We start from the raw sequence: 17939 nt of genomic DNA on the forward strand, positions 1-17939 counted from the left end.
TTCAACGATTTATATTTATTTATAGAACAAAGTATTTGTCTATTATCCTTTTTCATACCTTATTTCAAAAGCTTCCTTGCATCTTCCTTTACTTTCTAACTTTTGCTTATATGGACCAGGTTTAATTCGTTTTCTTCAACTGATTTAAAACTTTTAGAATGAAAAGTCTTAGGTATAAATAGTTCTCTTTAAATTAAAAAAAAAATCACACTTGGAACTATGTATCTTGTCATCAATATGAAAAATTTAAAAATACCTACTGTCTTCTCCAACCTACTTCCTTACTAATTTTTGTGCTCAAAAACAAGGATTTCATTTTAGACAAATTCTTCATGTGAGTTTCTTTTTAATATTTATTTATTTTTGGGAGACAGAGAGACAGAGTGCAAGCAGGGGAGGGGCAGAGAGAAAGGGAGACACAGAATCCGAAGCAGGCTCCAGGCTCGAAGCTATCACCACAGAACCCAATGCAGGGTTTGAACCCAAAGTGCAGGATCATGACCTGGGCTGAAGTCAGACGCTTAACCAACTGAGCCACCCAGGCACCCCACCCCCTTCATGTGAGTTATGTTCTCATTAATAGCCATTTACAAACTACTTAATTATGTATTGAATTATCTTCAGTGTTTGCCATGGTAGTTTCCAACTGTTGTGCTCTTTTATGTAGATTTGCCTTAATTGGCAAGAGTGTATCTCAGAAAAAATTGCAGAAAGGATAATGGCAGTATGCCTCCTTAGCCCATGCATGTCTGGGATTATATTTTTTTAGCATTCAAAACAATGACCTCTTGGCTAAATATGGGATTCTTGGTCCTAACATTTTAATTCTGCCATTTAAAGTAGCTGGCCTACTTGTATAGCAACATGGATGGACCTTGAGGGTGTTATGCTGAGTGAAATAAGTCAGGCAGAGAAGGACAAATATCATATGTTTGCNTATTATTTCTGAGTCTCTCATTCTTAAAATTAAAAACTTTTTAAAAAAAGAATTAAAAAAATTTTTTAATGTTTTTATTCATTCTTTTGAGAAACAGACAGTGTGAGCAGGGGAGGGTTAAAGAGAGAGGAAGACACAGAATTAGAAGCAGGCTCCAGGCTCTGAGCTAGCTGTCAGCACAAAGCCCGGCGCGGGGCTCAAGCCCACGAACCGTGAGATCATGACCTGAGCCGAAGTCGGAGGCTTAACTGACTGAGCCACCCAGGCACCCCTAAAAAAGAATTTTTAAAAGTTTTCCCAAAAAATCCTTTCAAAAAGGCTTAAGTTCTTTCAAGCTCAGATTTAAGTCCTTAGCTTATCAACATTATCTTTAATGACTGCCTCTATTCTACTTGTTTTAGGCACACTATGCCTCTGCTGGATTTCAGTTCTGTGTTCCAATCTATTAGGTTGATTCTACTGGCAAAATGTATCTCAAATTTTCCTTCATACAAGTGACTTAATTTTCTTCAGTGTATACTCTGTTCTTTAGTCTTTCTAATGAAATTTTATTCTATAATTTTATTTCCCCAATTTTTTTTATCTCATCCACCTCTCTTTCAACTTCTTTGCCACTTTTTTACCTCACCTTATTAGATGACATTACTAATCCCCTTGACTTTTACAAAATGTTCTAGCCCCCTGGTTTTCATTAAGGCAAAAGAACAGGTGTTGTCTACAGTCAACTTCTGTTCCCTGCAATAAAACATTTTTCAAAGTATGTTTTCACTCTTGACACTAAGTACAATGTTCTTTTCCTTTTGCGTGGCACAAACTGCTTCAGCTAAGATGAGAGCAACTAAGATCCACTGTTTGCTCATATGTAGATGCTCACCGGAGTGGATGCCCCTTCACCATCCACCTGGTTGCTATTTGATGCCAACTCTCAGATTTTATGCTGAGGCTTTGCGGAAGCCTAAAATCAACCTTGGTGATTTAGGAGGAGGAGAGTTGGTCTTTGCATAATTTCTCTTTTGTGTTTGAAAAAAGTAGCCACATAACAGGCGAGCTTTCTGTAGTCAGCTTTTTGTCTGGCTCAGCCCTCAATACTGGAATTTCTCATTGTGCTGTTTCTTTATTGTGTCAGGGAGAACCCCCACCATTCTATAGGCTTTTTGCCTAGTTTAGTTACTGCCTGGTCCCTATTTTAAAATCTGCTATTCCACACAGTAAAATAGATTCCAAATGGTTTACTGTCTATCTGTTTCAAGGCCTGCCTTTATCTCTTTTCATTCATCGGTGTTAATTATCCTAGCATCTACTCTACTTCTCATGACCTTCATTATTTTCCTGCAAGTGAGACTTCCAAATATCCTACCAGGTTTTCCTAAATGGCCCATCAATAGTGTATCCAGCAAAAGTTCCTCAAAGTTCCTGAGCAAGGGATGATATTCTTGTACAGGGAAAGGATCATATCAACTATTTCCTTTTCATAATTACCTGGTCATTCTGGCAGTGATCGGTAGGCGAAGGAAGAAGTGCAACCAAATATCTGTGCTCAAGTTCCCACATTACACAAAATGGATTTTGGTGCAAGTTTGAGTAGTTTTCCTTCGTTAATTTTCCAGCGCCCTTAGGACCACTGGGAGAAATTCTCTCTGGTGAAGACACTGGTAAATTTTATTACTGTCTAAACAAGAAGATCATTACATTTATACTTATAAAAATTTGTCATAATGAATGCCGTGGAAGGAAAAAAAGAAATAATCAAATAAAAACTAGAGGGTTTAACACAAGACAATTTATCCAGATACCACTGCCTGGAAATATCTTTTAAAAGGCATCTGTTTAAGGCTCTTGTGTAATAACTGACTCATGTGATGATGAGCATAAGACACTACAAAATCCTAATGAAAATGGGATAACTAATACAGCTGATGTGTTAAGAGCATAGTTTTGTATACTCTAATTCTTTTAAAACTGGTAACGAAAGCAGGATAGGTATAGCACTCTACTAAGCCAAATATCTGCTAAAACAATACCTTTTCCCAATGGATCAACTGACAGTTTAACAGGTAAGCAAATAAACAACTATTCACTTCTCATACATCCAGCATCTCCTAGAGTACATTCTAGGCTTAGCATGTTATTCTCCTGAACACCTCACACACAAAAAGAAACTGACTGGTTTTAAATATTACCTATCTGATTTGGTTATTGATATTTATTTAATAGAAGCACAAAATATCATGTAAATAAGTTAAAGAAACTAAATGTCATACTCTATTTGATATCAAAGTTGAAGAGGAAGTTTTACCTTCAAAGTCTTTCTTTTTTAAGCAAAACTGTGACTATTTTTAACAAGAGACCTCTGACCCTACAAATACTCATCTTTTCACTTGAAATAACTTAATCCTGTTGTTTTAGCTTCTGTATCTCTCCCTCATTTGTAAAAAGGCAGATGAACTAAAAACTCACAAAATAACTGCTTTGAATTGCATAAAGTAACAAAAATAACAAATATATCAAACTTTTCCTAGTAGATGAAAAACAGAACGTTTTAGTAAAATCAACAAAGATGTGTGAATTAATCCACCACAAAATGTTCCTCAGAATAGTGTTGTTATGGATTTAGATGCACTGCCATTTTAAAAACACACAAATTCGGGGTGCCTGGGTGGCTCAGTCAGGTAAGCTTCCAACTCTTGATTTAGGCTCAGGTCATGATCTCATGGTTGGTGAGTTCGAGCCCTGCCTTGGGCTCTGCGCTATCAGAATGGAGCCTGCTTGAGATTCTCTCTCTGTCTCTGCCCCTCCCCCACACACTCTCTCTTTCTCTCTCAAAATAAACAAACTTTTAAAATAATTAAATAAAAATGCATACATTCATCAAAATACAAAGCAAAATAGTCTGATTTACTTAGCTGTACCTGTTCATCTCTTTGCCTCCACTCTTGCCAATTCTCTTCTCGTGAATCCTTCTGCACTGGGTTTGGTAATGAAAGCTCATGGTGAGCATTACAAATGGCATGGGAGGATTTCTGGGGAATTTTCTTAAAAGCAAGATTCCTGAGCTATGAAACAAATGAACAAAAAACATTAAATTCAATCTACCAATCCTAGAATACTAATGATTTTTTTGTTAAGAAATCAATAATATTCTTATACTTCTAAAAATTATTCCATTCATTATGCTCAGAGTCACTATTTGTGCTTTTCTTAATCTTTGTAAAATAATAACTTCACCAGCATATAGATAATATTGGTGGGTTTCTAAATGAAACAATAAGTGAAAATGGACTGTATTCTATTATACCATCATTTTAATGCTTCTGCTTTACTTAAGGAAGAAGTTTACAGGAGTGAAAAACAAGATAACAAGTGTACTTTTCACTACGTTGTACACCTGAAACTAATATGGCATTGCATGACTTGTGGTGAGCACAGCATAATGGATAAACTTGTTGAATCACTATATTGTACACCTGAAACTAATGTAACGTTATGTGTCAACTACACTCAAATATAGAAAAAAATTTTAAATGGGGATAATGATACCTGGTCATTACTGATTATTACAGGGTTATTGTGCTGTTATTAAATGTGTCAACAGATGCAGAGTACTTAAAACAATCCCTTTCTTATAATAACATAAAAATATATACACATGACACTGTATGTCAACTATAGTTCATTTTTCTTCATTTTTAAAAAAGCAAAACAATGGGGTTCAAAAAGATTAAAGTTCAATGGCTTACAAATTTAAAAGTTTAAACAGTGACAGAAGGTAGCTTAACAACTCTAGTAACTACTTTGTTAGTCCTTAAAAATATAGGGCCTAGTCCACAAAGTAACATGATGAACTAAAACTTGACTGGCTAAACCAGTCTCAATAACAGTCATATCATCATTATGTGAGATGTAGTAGTTGAAACAAGAGAGAAAACCATTAAGAAGTTATTATGGGTTGAATTGTAATCCCCTAACAGATATGTTGTAGGCCTAAAACCCTTGGGTGTCCATGAATGTGACCTTATTTAGAAAATAAGATCTTGCAGACATAATCAAGATAACTTATGATATAGTTTCACTGAATGAGAATGGGTCCTAAACCAATGTGACTGTTGTCCCTATTAGAAGAGGTGAAGACAGAGACACACAAAGGACACCAAGTCACAGCAGAGGCAAAGACTGAATGATGCAGACACAGAAGTTAGAAGAGCCTAGGAAGGGCTCTACTCAGAGTCTCAGAGAGAGACCGGTCCTCACTGACCCTTTGGTTTGGACTTCTGCTCACAGTCTACTGGGAGAGCAGACACAAATAGTTATAACTGTTACCTCATTTGCTTCACTCTGTTGCTGTTCCTTCTTTTTTCTTCTTTTTTCTCTCTTTTTCTCATTTGTAGTTGATTTGCTTGCTTGAGACTTTCCAGTATTCCGGCCTTTGCCTTTCCCAGGCTCAGAATCAGAACCACTGCCACTATCTACTTGCAATAGAGCAAAACGAGAAGCAGTAGTGGGAACAGAACTAAGTACTGCTGAAGCCATTGTAACGATTTCTATTTTAAAATATTTCTGTCAAGAATAATTCCTGTAGGGAAGGAGAAGAGGAGGCAGATGAGTAAACATGTTCAGTAAAATCTGTTCTAGATTCTAGAACATCACATAAACACACACACACACACACACACACACACACACACACTTCTCCTGATGCTGGATTTAGTAATAATTTGCTTTTTGTTTTTTTTTAAAGTAGGCCTCACACCCAGTGTGGAGCCCAATGCAGTGGTCAGCACCAGTCTTGAACTCATGGCCCTGAGATCAAGACCCGAGCTGAGACTGAGTTGGAGGCTCAAACAACTGAGCCATCCAGGAGCCCTTGGATTTAGTAATATTTGGATTCATACCCATAGTCCTACTGCCAATATTATTATTTTCTAAGTAAGCAATATACAACTGTACAATAGGAAATAGAAAAAGATATGAGATTTCACAACTATTCCAAGACTACCACCAATAAAATGTATTCAGTTTTCCATCTATGGTTTGTAAAAATTCATGATTTTCTTCTAAGTGTACTGCTGTAATATATATATATTTACAGAAAGCATGCTAAACCAACATGGTTTACAATGAAGTTAGAATGTTTTTTACACTGCAGAGACCCTCAGTCCAACTACATGTTAATCTCCACTTCCAAGACAGGAAAAAAGGAGTAGAAAAGGAAGAACACTCTTATCATCCACAAAATACTACTTTAAATTTGATTCTGGAGACTGCTACTAAGTCACATAACTGACAGCAAAACAGAGAACCAAAAGAAACTTTTTAAAATCACCTTCCACATTATCTTCTTGTTCACTAGTTTCAGCATACCTTGAGTACACCTATACACTTGGGATATTAAAGGTCCTGCAGTAATATCTTACCCAAATCATTTAGTTTTACAGAGGAGGCAACTGGTGCTTAGACTGGTTAAGTGACTTGCCTAAGGTTATTCTGCAAGTTATTGGCAGAGTCACAACTTGAACCTAGGTTTGCTGAACCTTGCTCTGCAAGTTCAAAGTAAGAAGCCCCATAACTACTAGAAAATTCTAGAAGTCTTTATATTCTTTCAATTAAAAAAAAACCCGTTTTTTTTTTTTTTTTTTTAATGTTTATTGAGACAGCACACACAGGGGAGGGGCAGAGAGAGAGATAGAGGGAGATCCAGAATCTGAAGCAGGCTCCAGGCTCTGAGCTGTTAGCAGAGAGCCCAATGCCGGGCTGAAACCCACAAACCACAAGATCATGACCTGAGCTGAAGCTGGCCCTCAATTGACTGAGTCACCCAGGTGCCCCAAAAAGAAACATGTTTTCTTAACAGACTGTGAAATTCAGAAATTTGTTCATTTTTATTTTGAAAGGTATTAGGTACACAACAACTGAATAAAAATTTTTTTAAATAAATGAACATTCCACGTACCCCACACTAAGATTAACAGAATGTTAACTCACCCTGTGCCTCTCCCCAATAGCATCCTAACTCACTCTGTCCAGAGATTATTATTATCCTAATTTTTGTGTTATTCATTTGCCTGTCTTTACAGTTTTAACACATCTATCTGGAGCCACAATACTCATATACAAACCAGCTACTGTCATTTCCAAAATATCCTATTGTTTCCACAGGTTCCCCCCTATTCAGTGTATGCAAAAATACAAATACTAGAAGTGAGAATCACTGAGGTCCATTTTGAAAGCTAACCACACACTATATCTTGTATGTTTTCATGAGGGAACAAAAATGAGACGCATGCATTCAAATTTCCATCTTAACCTAAGAATCCAGAAAATTATTTGGAAAGCTTTCAATTTTTTGTGAAACAATGAACAAAAATAAAAATAAGAGCTGAGGGGCGCCTGAGTAGCTCAATCGGTTCAGCACCTGACTTCAGGTCATGATCTCACAGTTTGTGGGTTCGAGCCCCACATTGAGCTCTGTGCTGACAGCGCAGAGCCTGGAGACTGCTTCAGATTCTGTTTTACCCTTTCTCTCTGCTCCTCCCCTGCTCGTGCTCTCTCTCACTCTTGCTCTCAAAAAATAAATAAACATTAAAAAAAAATAAAACAAAATAAGAGCTGGTATTTGAAGATGCCATCTAGTACTTGTTAAGAGTATTTTTATTATAAAACCATATTAAGATTTATTTCTCCTATGCTCAAAAATATGCAAAGCAAGATTAAATAAATACCATGACATACAGAGAGGGCATCACATTGATAAATTATGACATATTTTTAGGCTTAAATCTTTGCTGCAAGCATAAGAATTAAGTTACTACAAGGGAGAATATACTATATTACAAAATGAAAAAGAAGTTCAAGACTCAAAAACACTATGGAAAGTATTAATTCTGCTTCAACTTCAACATCTGCACAGTTGTTTATCAACTCCTTCATCATCTGCTTCAACTCCCGCACAGTTGTTCAACAACTATTATTACATTTAATGTTAACTGCTGGGACTATAAATTGCTTGTGTTAGCCATTCACAAATACTTATTGCCCCTCCCTGAAGGAGAATTACATACCACTCTCCTACTGAATGGGAGGCATGACCGTGTCATTTATTTTGGCCAGTGAAATATAAGCTATAAAAGCTTTAAAAGCCATAACGTGGTTCCTGCTTCTGTGACTGTGGAAGTCTCTCTCGGTCAAGTCCGATGGAATCCAAAATTACAATGAATAAAATCTCCTTATCAACCTGTAACGGATATGTAGCTTAAGCAAGAAAGCAACTTTGCTGCTTTAAGATGCTGAAATTTTCAGGTTGTTAGTACAGCATAATCTGGCCTTATCGTGAATGATGTCTTACACAAATTTCTTTTCCATTCTAGGACTGATATCAAAACCATGAATTTCACATTTAGATTGTTCTGCATGAGCTAAATGTTCACAATTGTCTATCTATAACATCTCAGGGCACCTGGGTGGCTCTGTTGGTTAAGACTTTNGAAAAAAAAAAAAAAAAAAAAAAGATTTCGCCTCTTGATTTCGGCTCAGGTAATGATCTCAGAGTTGTGAGTTCGAGCCCTGCATCAGGCTGTGTGCTGACAGTGGGAGCCTGCTTAGGATTCTCTCTCTCTCCCTCGCTCTGTTCTTCCCCTTCTTACTCTCTCTTGCTCTCACTCTCTCAAAATTAATAAACTTTAAAAAATATTTAAAAAAAAAATCTCCACAAAGCTCACAGAAAGTTTCTTTCTGTGACACAGGGCAGAGCTACCTGACCAATGTATCCTCAAATATAGTTTTCCCTCAGTCCTTGGGGCATCTAAGAAAACAATGGAGAATTCAGAGACACTGGGTACATCACCACCAGACGCAGGCAGCCTCTTCTGGTGCTCCCCAGAGGGCAGCACCTGCACTTGCTGCTCTGCAGTTATTTGTCAACTGTGAAGAGGGCAGTACATGAGCCCCAGGAAATCTACTTCCTCAGACAAGTGTAGAAGGTACCACTGCCCATCAGGGTAGGCAGGCCCAAGGAACGATTGGAAGAGTTTGTGTTGTAGATGCCCCAAATGCAAGCTGTGCAATACAGGGAGCAGCGGCTGCGGTCAGGAGGGGCAGAGCACAGAATCTCCTAGTGCACAAGGTTCCAAATAATGACCTGAAAGCTCTACGTTCAAAGTGGTGAGTATTTCCTCCCACTTGCTGGTGATATGCCTTTTTAATGGCATAAATCTAGCTGCAAGGTGACTGCTCAAACAATGCGTACACTTTCTGAAAAGAAGAGCTTTGTCATTTTAAACATTTGTAGTTAGAAAGTCCAATTGAGGGGCGCCTGGGTGGCTCAGTTGGTTAAGCATCCGACTTTGGCTCGAGTCAAGATCTTACGGTTCATGGGTTCAAGCCCCGCGTCAGGCTCTGTGCTGACAGCTAGCTCAGAGCCTGGAGGCTGTTTCAGATTCTGTGTCTCCCTCTTTCTCTGACCCTCCCTGTTCATGCTGTCTCTCTCTCTCTCTCAGAAATAAATAAAACATTAAAAAAATAGCCCAATTGAGCTTCTTTCATTTTATCACAAAAAATTCTTTATTACATTTTCTATGAGAAAAGCTTTTAAATTCTCTAAAAACATTTCAACTGTTATAAATTACTGAATAGTCAGACAACAAAAAAGTTTTTTTTAATTACCAACTCAGCTAAATAAAATTTCAATGAGAACTGAATATGAAGAAAGTAACATCTAAAAGTCTGGATCAGAAATTGTACATATATTTTTTCTGATTTCAAGTTTTTATTTAAATTCTAGGCAGTTAATATATATGGTAAAATTGGTTTCAAGGGTAGAATTCAGTGATTCATCACTTACGTATAATACCCACTTGTATATTCTTATTTCATGAATAAACCTGTTGTTTAAAAATTTATGTTCATGGAAACAAGCACAATTTTCTCATTAGAAACCCTGAAAAGATTTTGAAGTATTATAAAAATTCAACATTTAACATCTCTCAATACTTTATATTTTGTGTTACTTATCCTAATCAAATACTATAAAGAAAATGTAACACCTTTTTTCCACCCAGCTTTTTAAAGACGCTGTAGTTCTCCTCCCAGTTTGGGGGCAATGAGATGCTCTGGTCTTTTATGTTTGTACTTCAGAAGTCAAATGGCAGAAAAGCAGAAAAGCACTACCTTATTAGTGCTGACCTGGAGCAAGAAGGCCTAGTCAAACCTGGTCAACTTGCTGCTTGCTGAGAGCTCCTGAGCAGTCCACCTCACCTCTGTTTCCTCATCTGTGAAATGAGGGATGAGAGTGCATAGCTCCCTGGGTTGTTGTAAAGATTAAATAATATATGTGAAGAGCTCAGAACAGTAGCCAGTACAGCAGAAGCACTCAAATACAAACATCTACTGGTGTTCTTACTATGACTGTTAACTAAAGCATGTCTCCAGGTCCTAAAAGGCACAGAACTGGCACAAGCTATTTAAAATTCGGCTGAGCTTGTCTGACTCCATTGCAGAAAGTGTTATGAAACTTAACATCTAGCCCTTCTCAAAGCTAAGGCTTTCATCTATGAAAGGAAAGAGGTTTTAGGCACTGAGAAGTAGTGGTCGAGCAGTCAGCCACTGAAGAGAGTCCAACACCTGAAGATTATACCTAACACCTGACAGAAGGGAAACAGCCATTTACCTGAGACCCAAGAATCACAGTAAGGACTATGTCTTAAACAATGGGCACACAGCAGACAAATAATAAATGATTCCTGAATAAATGTCAAGAAATAATAAAAGAATGACAAAGTGAAAAGAAATCATTAGGATAGTGCTAATTGAAAAACAGAGAAAAGACAAAAAATTTTTTTCTGAGGAGGCAGCTACCTGTGCTACACCTCAGCAACCATGTGTTAAATTATTTTTTTTAACTTAAGAAAGGATAGATGGAAAGAGAGAAATGCTCACTGACAATGATCCCTTGTTTGGTCAGAGGCAGGGATATAAAACAGGAGAAAAGAATAGTGGCAGCCACTTGCACTATACATAGCAGCTAAGGGGGTAAGGAAATGGGACAACTGGAAGGGCTGGATCACCTGTGCTACATGCTGTACTTATTAAAAAAAAAAAAAAAATGAGGCACCTGGGTGGCTCAGTCAGTTAAGGGTCTGACTTCAGCTCAGGTCATGATCTCATGGTTCAAGAGTTAAAGCCCCACACCAGGCTCTGTGCAGACAGCTCAGAGCCTGGAGCCTGCTTTGGATTCTGTGTATGTGGGTCTCTCTGTCTGCCCTCCCCAGCTCTCTCCCTCTCTCTCAAAAATAAACATTAAAAAAAAAAAAAAGGTAAGAGCTAACACATCTACCTCAATAGCCAAGAAAAAAATCTATGCACCATGTCAAAGGGTACACTAACTAGTACTTCAGAAGTGGAGAGGGGAAATGTAAATTTTAAATGAAAGGAAATAAAAATATAAAAATAATCCCCAATTTGTAAATATTAATATTATTTCCATACATGCCAAAAAGAAGGAAATGCATGGGACTACTCATTATGCTTACTGTCTTTTCTACAGTGTTCACTATTTCCCTAAATATTCTATAATGACCATATTTCTCTATAAGAAAAAAATTCATTTTGAAAAGGGAAAATGGTCATCTACACCAAATTCAAAATGGTAGACATAAGATATTCAATGCAATATTGATTTTTTTTCTGCCCTGTGTCAAAACTTAGAAAGGGCAACTACAGGTCAGATTGACACTGAGATGCCCCTGGTCCCTCGTGTTAGTGATGCAGAAGACAAATTATAGCAGCTATCAAAGACTGACTGCACACTTTGAAGAACATCACCTTCATTAACAACCTTTTCAGAAGTTGCAAAAAGATAGTTATGTTATACAATCCAGGATTCATTTGAAACTTTTTTTTTTTTTGTAAACCTTGAAGAGAACAGGGGACAAACAGGCAGACCATGAAAATATCAGGCATTTTTAAAGACACTAATTCAGGGGCACGTTGATGGCTCAGTCAGTTAAGCATCCAACTTCAGCTCAGGTCATGACCTCACAGTTCATGGGTTTGAGCCCCACGATGGGCTCTGTGCTGACAGCTCAGAGCTTAGAGCCTGCTTTGAATTCTGTGTCTCCCTCTCTCTCTGCTCCTCCCCTGCTCAGGCTCTGTCTCTCTCTCATTCTCTCAAAAATAAACAAACATTAAAAAATAATAATAAAAATAAAGACACTATTTCAGCGAATGTTTAGGGTTAAGACTACTTCAGAATACTACTTCAGTCTTGTGTCCTAAACTTCTGCATCTGCATCTATAGTCACAGCAAAGAGATATTAGGATAAATAGATTGAAATAGAGCTCTTCTCCTTCCCCCAACTATTTCCCTTTTCTTTCTGTCTCATATGGTCTTTAAAATCCAAATACTCAAATGTTCAGATGTCTATATACCCATAAGTGATATGGACATAATTAAGATACACAATGCAAAAAATATATGCTAGATACCCTGTAAGCTGCCAACACTGGTCAGTCTATAAATATGGTGGCTAGTGCTGTAAACTAAATAGCCATTTACCTATTACTAAAATACTATACAAATCAGGTTTTTAGTCCAAAAACGTAATGATTATTTTGTATATACAAAATCTATCTGCTTCAGATTCTGTGTCTCCCCCTCTCTCTGCCCCTCCAGGCCTCAAGCTCTGTCTCAAAAAAACAAAACAAAACAAACAAAAAACCTATAACACACTGATGAAAGAAATTGAAGAGGACCCAAATAAATGGAAAGATATTTTGTGCTCATGGACTAGAAAAATTAATATTGTTATAATGCCCATCAAAGCAATCTACAGGTTCAATACAATCCATATCAAAACTACAACGGCATTTTTCACAGAACGAGAACGAATAACTCTAAAATCTGTATGGAACCACAAGAGACCCCAAATAGCAAAAGCAATCTTGAGAAAGAACAAAGCTAGAAATATCATTTTTCTGATTTCAAACTATATTACAAAGCTACAGTAATCAAAACAGTATAGTACTGGCATAAAACAGACACACAGACCAACAGAATAGAGCCCAGAAAACCCACACAAACATGATTAATTAATTTACTCAAGGAGGAAAGAATACACAATAATGACAGTCTCTTTAATAAATGGTGCTGGAAAAACTGGACAGCCACATGCAACAGAATGAAACAGAACCACTATCTTACAAGGATTACTATCTTATACCACACAAAATATTAAATCAAAATGGGAAGACCTAAATGTGAGACCATAAACCGTAAGACTCCTAGAAAAAAACATGGGCAGTAAACTCTTTGACATTACCCTTGGCAGTATTTGTTTTGGATCTGACTCCAAAGGCAATGGCAACAAAGCAAAAATAAACACATGGGGTTACAAAAAGCTTTTGCACAGCAAAGGAAACCATTATCAAAACAAAAAGGCCCTACTGAATGGAAGAAGAGATCTAATAAGGAGCTACTAACCAAATATATGAAGAACTCATACAACTCAGTAACAACAACAAAATCCAATTAAAATATGGGCAGAGGATCTGAATGACACTTTTCCCAAGAAGATAGAAGAATGGCCAATGGGCACATGAAAAAATGCTCAACATTGCCAATTATCAGGGAAATGCAAATCAAAACCACATAGAGATGTCATCTAACACCTGTCAGAATGCCCATTATCAAAAAAGACAAGAGAGGTACCTGGCGGCTCAGTAAGTGTTAAGTGTCCAACTCTGGCTCAGGTCATGATTTCAGGATTTGTGAGTTTGAGCCCTGCATCAGGCTCTCTGCTCTGAGCTCTCAACACAGCCAACTTTGATTCTGTCTGTCCTCTTCTCTCTCTGCCCATCCCCTCTCACATTCTCAAAAATAAAACATTAAAAAAAAAAAAAAAAAAGACAAGAAATAACAAGTGTTGGAGAGGTTGTGGAGAAAAGGGAACCTTTGTGTACTGTTGGTGAGAATGTAAACTGATGCAGCCACTGTGAAAAAACAGTATGGTGATTCTTCAAAAAATTAAAAATTGAACTATGACATGTTCCAGAAATTCCACTAGTAAGTATATACCCAAAGAAAATGAAAACACTAATTTCAAAAGATATATGCATCCCTATGTTCACTGCAGCATTGTTTGTAATAGCCAAGATACGTAAACAACCTAAGTGTCCAGTGATGTTTGAATGGATAAAGAAAATGTGGTTTATATACACAATGGAATACTTATTACTCAGCCACATAAAAGGAAACCTTGTCATTGTGACAACATGGATAGACCTTGAAAGTATTATACTAAGTGAAATAAATCAGACAGAGAAAGACAAATACCATATGATTTCATTTATATGTGAAATCTAAAAAGCAAAAGAACAAATAAAACTCATAGGTACAGAGAACAGACTGGTGGTAATCAGAGGGGAAGGGGTTTAGGGGATGGGTGAAAAGAATGAAAGGAGTCAACTGTTTGGTGGCATATAGTAGGTAACTGGACTTATTATAATGATCACTTTATTGTATATGCAAATATAAATTATGCTGTACACCTGAACCTAATGTGTTATATGCCAATTTTACCTCAACAAAAAAATAAAAATAACTTACGCTAATTTAAGTAGTTGAAGGAAGACAAAAGAAAATTCAAAAAACAATTTAAAGACAAATGTTTCAGTTGAAAATGCACAAGAACACTAATAGTTCACAAATGTAAATATGCAGGCAGCTTGGAACATAGAAGTGCAATATTCTATAATTTCTCAAAGACTATTAGTAAAAACTATGAATTCCTCTATACTTGAGATCACAGCAATATCAAATTATAGTGAAATCTCCATTTTAAGATATTTTCAATATTCAAAAGCCAATTATTTGACTTATAAAATACTACAGCATATATTAGGGTTTTCTATAGCAACTGTCTTTCTTTCCTCAGATGCTGTAACTATATAAACAACTTAAATATTCCCAAACACACATTTAGTTTTACCTGTTCAGACCTTTTTTTTCTGTTCCCTTCACCTAAAAAGCCCTCCCTCTCTTCCACTTAAAACTTCTATTCATTCTTGGGGCGTCTGGGTGGCTCAGTTGGTTAAGTTTCCGACTTTGGCTCAGGTCATGATCTCACAGTTCATGGGTTCAAGCCCCGAGTCGGGATCTGTGCTGACAGCTAGCTCAGAGCCTGGAGCCTGTTTTAGATTCTGTATCTCCCTCTCTCTCTGACCCTCCCCTACTCACGCTGTTGCTGTCTCTCTCTCTCAGAAATAAATAAAACATTAAAAAAAATTTTTTTTAATTTCTATTCATTCTTGGGGTGTCTGGGTAGCTAAGACAGTTGAGCATCTGACTTCGGCTCAGGTCATTGATCTCACAGTTCGTGGGTTCGAGCCCCACACTGGGCTCTGTGCTGACAGTTCAGAAACTGGAGCTTGTTTTGGATTCTGTATCTCTGTCTCTCTGCACCTCCCTTGCTTGCACTCTGTCTCTCTCTCTCAAAAATAATAATAAACATAAAAAAAAATTCTATTAATTCTTCAAAATCCTGCTTAGGGGCCAACACCTCTATGAAGCTTTCTCTGACCTGCTCCTCAAAGTAATCATTCCCTTCTCTGTAATATTTCTTTACTTTTATATTTATTTTTGTTATTGAATGGATTCCATTAAAATTCTCTGTTAACCCTTGTGCCTAGCCACCTATAATCATGATTTCAACATTCTGAAAGTCAATCCCTAACAAAACCACAGGACCAGGCACACAAAAGATAATTTCACTGAATTTTTAAAAAATATTTATATTCCCTAAGCACACAGCTATCTATGCAAAGAAATATATGTCTTAAAGAGAATGCACAGCAAAAGAAAATGCAAAGTGCACTACAGATAACCCCCCATTCCCATAATGCAAATGTGAATAAACAATGATTATTAACAGTTCAATTTTATTTCATTAGAAACCGATTTTGTTCAGGAAACATACTGGTTTAAGTGTTTAAGAAATATACTGTTTAAAGTGTTGATTAAAAAGAATCAGGATATACCAGGGATTTAATTAAGTAAAGTCTTTCTAAAAACAAATAGCCTAAACTATAAACAGCAGGATTTCTAAATGGTTGGTACTCTCAGGCTCTTCCCCCAAAGTTCTGAGGACTACTGCCACTGTGATCTCATTCCTCTAGACAGTGACCCCTGTAGGGTCAAGAAAACTGGGAGCAGTAGCCCTATCTCAGTCCTGGGAACCACAATTAGGGCACTCCAAACTGACACCTGTATAAAATCCTCAATCAAGAACAATCAAATATAGTCCTTTAATAAAATTATAATCATCTTCCATTAACACTATCAACCAGTTTAGCCTATCAAAAAAAGGAAATTAATATGAGGTAGATATAATTAGCATGGCCTCCTTGAAATATAACTTAGATTTAAAAAAACAGATTGAGAGGCACTTGGATGGTTCAGCAGGTTGAGCGATTGACTCAATTTCGGCTCAGGTCATGATCTGAACCCTTTTGTAGGTTCATGGGATCGAATCCCTGGTCAGGCTCCCCGCTAATAGTGCAGAGCCTGCTTAGGATTTTCCCTCTCTTTGCCTCTCCCTCAGTTGTGCTCTCTCTCTCTTGAAATAAGTAAACTTTAAAAAAATGAAAAATAAAGTAAAAAAACAGATTGGGCATAAGATGAAATGGCACTGAGATTACTGATTTAGTACCTAGTGAAAAAATGTTTAATGTATTATTTCATATTCTGTTCAAGGTAACACCACTAAGCAATACCTTTCACTTTGGCTTCTTATAAAGTTCACAACCAACGATTGCCAAGTACATACCAAAACCCTGCTCCCAACACGCTTACTGCAAACAAACCACAAAAATTTAATGGGTATGTCCTAAATTCCACTTTTTCTTCATAGCTAAGCACTGCTTCCCTAATCCAACCTGCACCTAATTTCGGCAAAAAGTACAAGTACTGAGTGTATTTTCATTTGCTCCGATATGCTTTGGGTTAATTTCCAGGTTCTTGCTCTTAGTCCACAGAGTGAAGCCACTAAATTGGTAGCTTACAGATAAGTTTGTTACAGCCATGCATGACAATTAAGAATATCTCCCATTAATCAGGGGCGCCTGGCTGGTTCCGTGGGTAGAGCACACAACTCTTGATCCCGGGGTTACGAGTGAGTTTGGGCGACCCGATGGGTGTAAGGTTTACTTAAAATAAACTTAAAAAAAAAAAAAAATTTCAATTTCCCATAACGTTTCTCTAATACTCCTATAGCTGCAGGTCGAATGTATTAAACTGAGGATTCAGGTTACAATCACAAGCACCGTTACTACATAAAGAAACAGACAATACTGAATGATGTAGAAAAAAGTCACTCACTGGCTTTTCGGTAAAAGAAAAACGATCTTTAATGAGCGCTTCCAATGAAAGCCGTAGCACCCACTCAATCGTAAAATCTGACTGAGGTAAGAGTAAAAAAAATCTAAAAGAAGCTGAGAGAAAAGACAAGTGAACCAGTCATCTGTGTCGTTACTGTTCAATATCTACTAAGCTCTCAAAACGCTAGAGATCTGACAAAAATTCTGAAAGACGGCTGCTCCAAAGAACTACGGCAAGACACCAAAATTCAAACCCCTTCTCATTCACTTTTCAACAGCTAGCGGGGAGGAGGAGGAGGAGCACTTTCTTCAAAAAGTAATCCACGATACCTCATTCACGAACGAAAGCCAAATTTCACCCAGAGGCTGTCAACCGAGGCTCCAAAACTTATTCGCGCAAAGTACACGGAGAAAGAAACACGGCTGGGCGAGACCTAACTCGGGCAGACGAGCGTCTTCCAAACCTGAAAGGAAAAACACAGCGAGTCCGGTCGCGGCTCCAGAAATTTCCGAGCTCCCGNGCGGCGTTGGCGCGTGGGTAGAGGTTCGCGGGTGACGTGAGCGGCCAGAGTTGGGGGAGAGAACTAGAACCACCTGCTGGAGAAGGGGAGCTACGGGGGCCGGGCAGGGTCCAAACGGC

At 37.5% G+C, this 17939-nt stretch overlaps 1 protein-coding gene across 2 annotated transcripts in view; it reads right to left on the reverse strand.

The window, feature by feature from the left end:
- Positions 1-17758, reverse strand: part of GKAP1 (G kinase anchoring protein 1) — a 78530-nt gene extending 60772 nt beyond the window's left edge. For both annotated transcript variants that reach the window (XM_077749540.1, XM_077749539.1), the window contains exons 1-3: positions 17630-17758; positions 5255-5507; positions 3847-3990 (exon numbers count right to left, since the gene is read on the reverse strand). In XM_077749540.1, coding sequence (XP_077605666.1) covers positions 3847-3990; positions 5255-5464 — 354 coding nt within the window. In that variant the 5' untranslated portion in view covers positions 5465-5507; positions 17630-17758. The remainder of the gene's footprint in view (positions 1-3846; positions 3991-5254; positions 5508-17629) is intronic.
- Positions 17759-17939: the final 181 nt, after the last annotated feature.

The sequence above is a fragment of the Crocuta crocuta genome, unplaced genomic scaffold (genome assembly GCF_008692635.1).
Source record: "Crocuta crocuta isolate KB4526 unplaced genomic scaffold, BGI_CrCroc_1.0 scaffold99, whole genome shotgun sequence".
Taxonomy (NCBI): domain Eukaryota; kingdom Metazoa; phylum Chordata; class Mammalia; order Carnivora; family Hyaenidae; genus Crocuta; species Crocuta crocuta.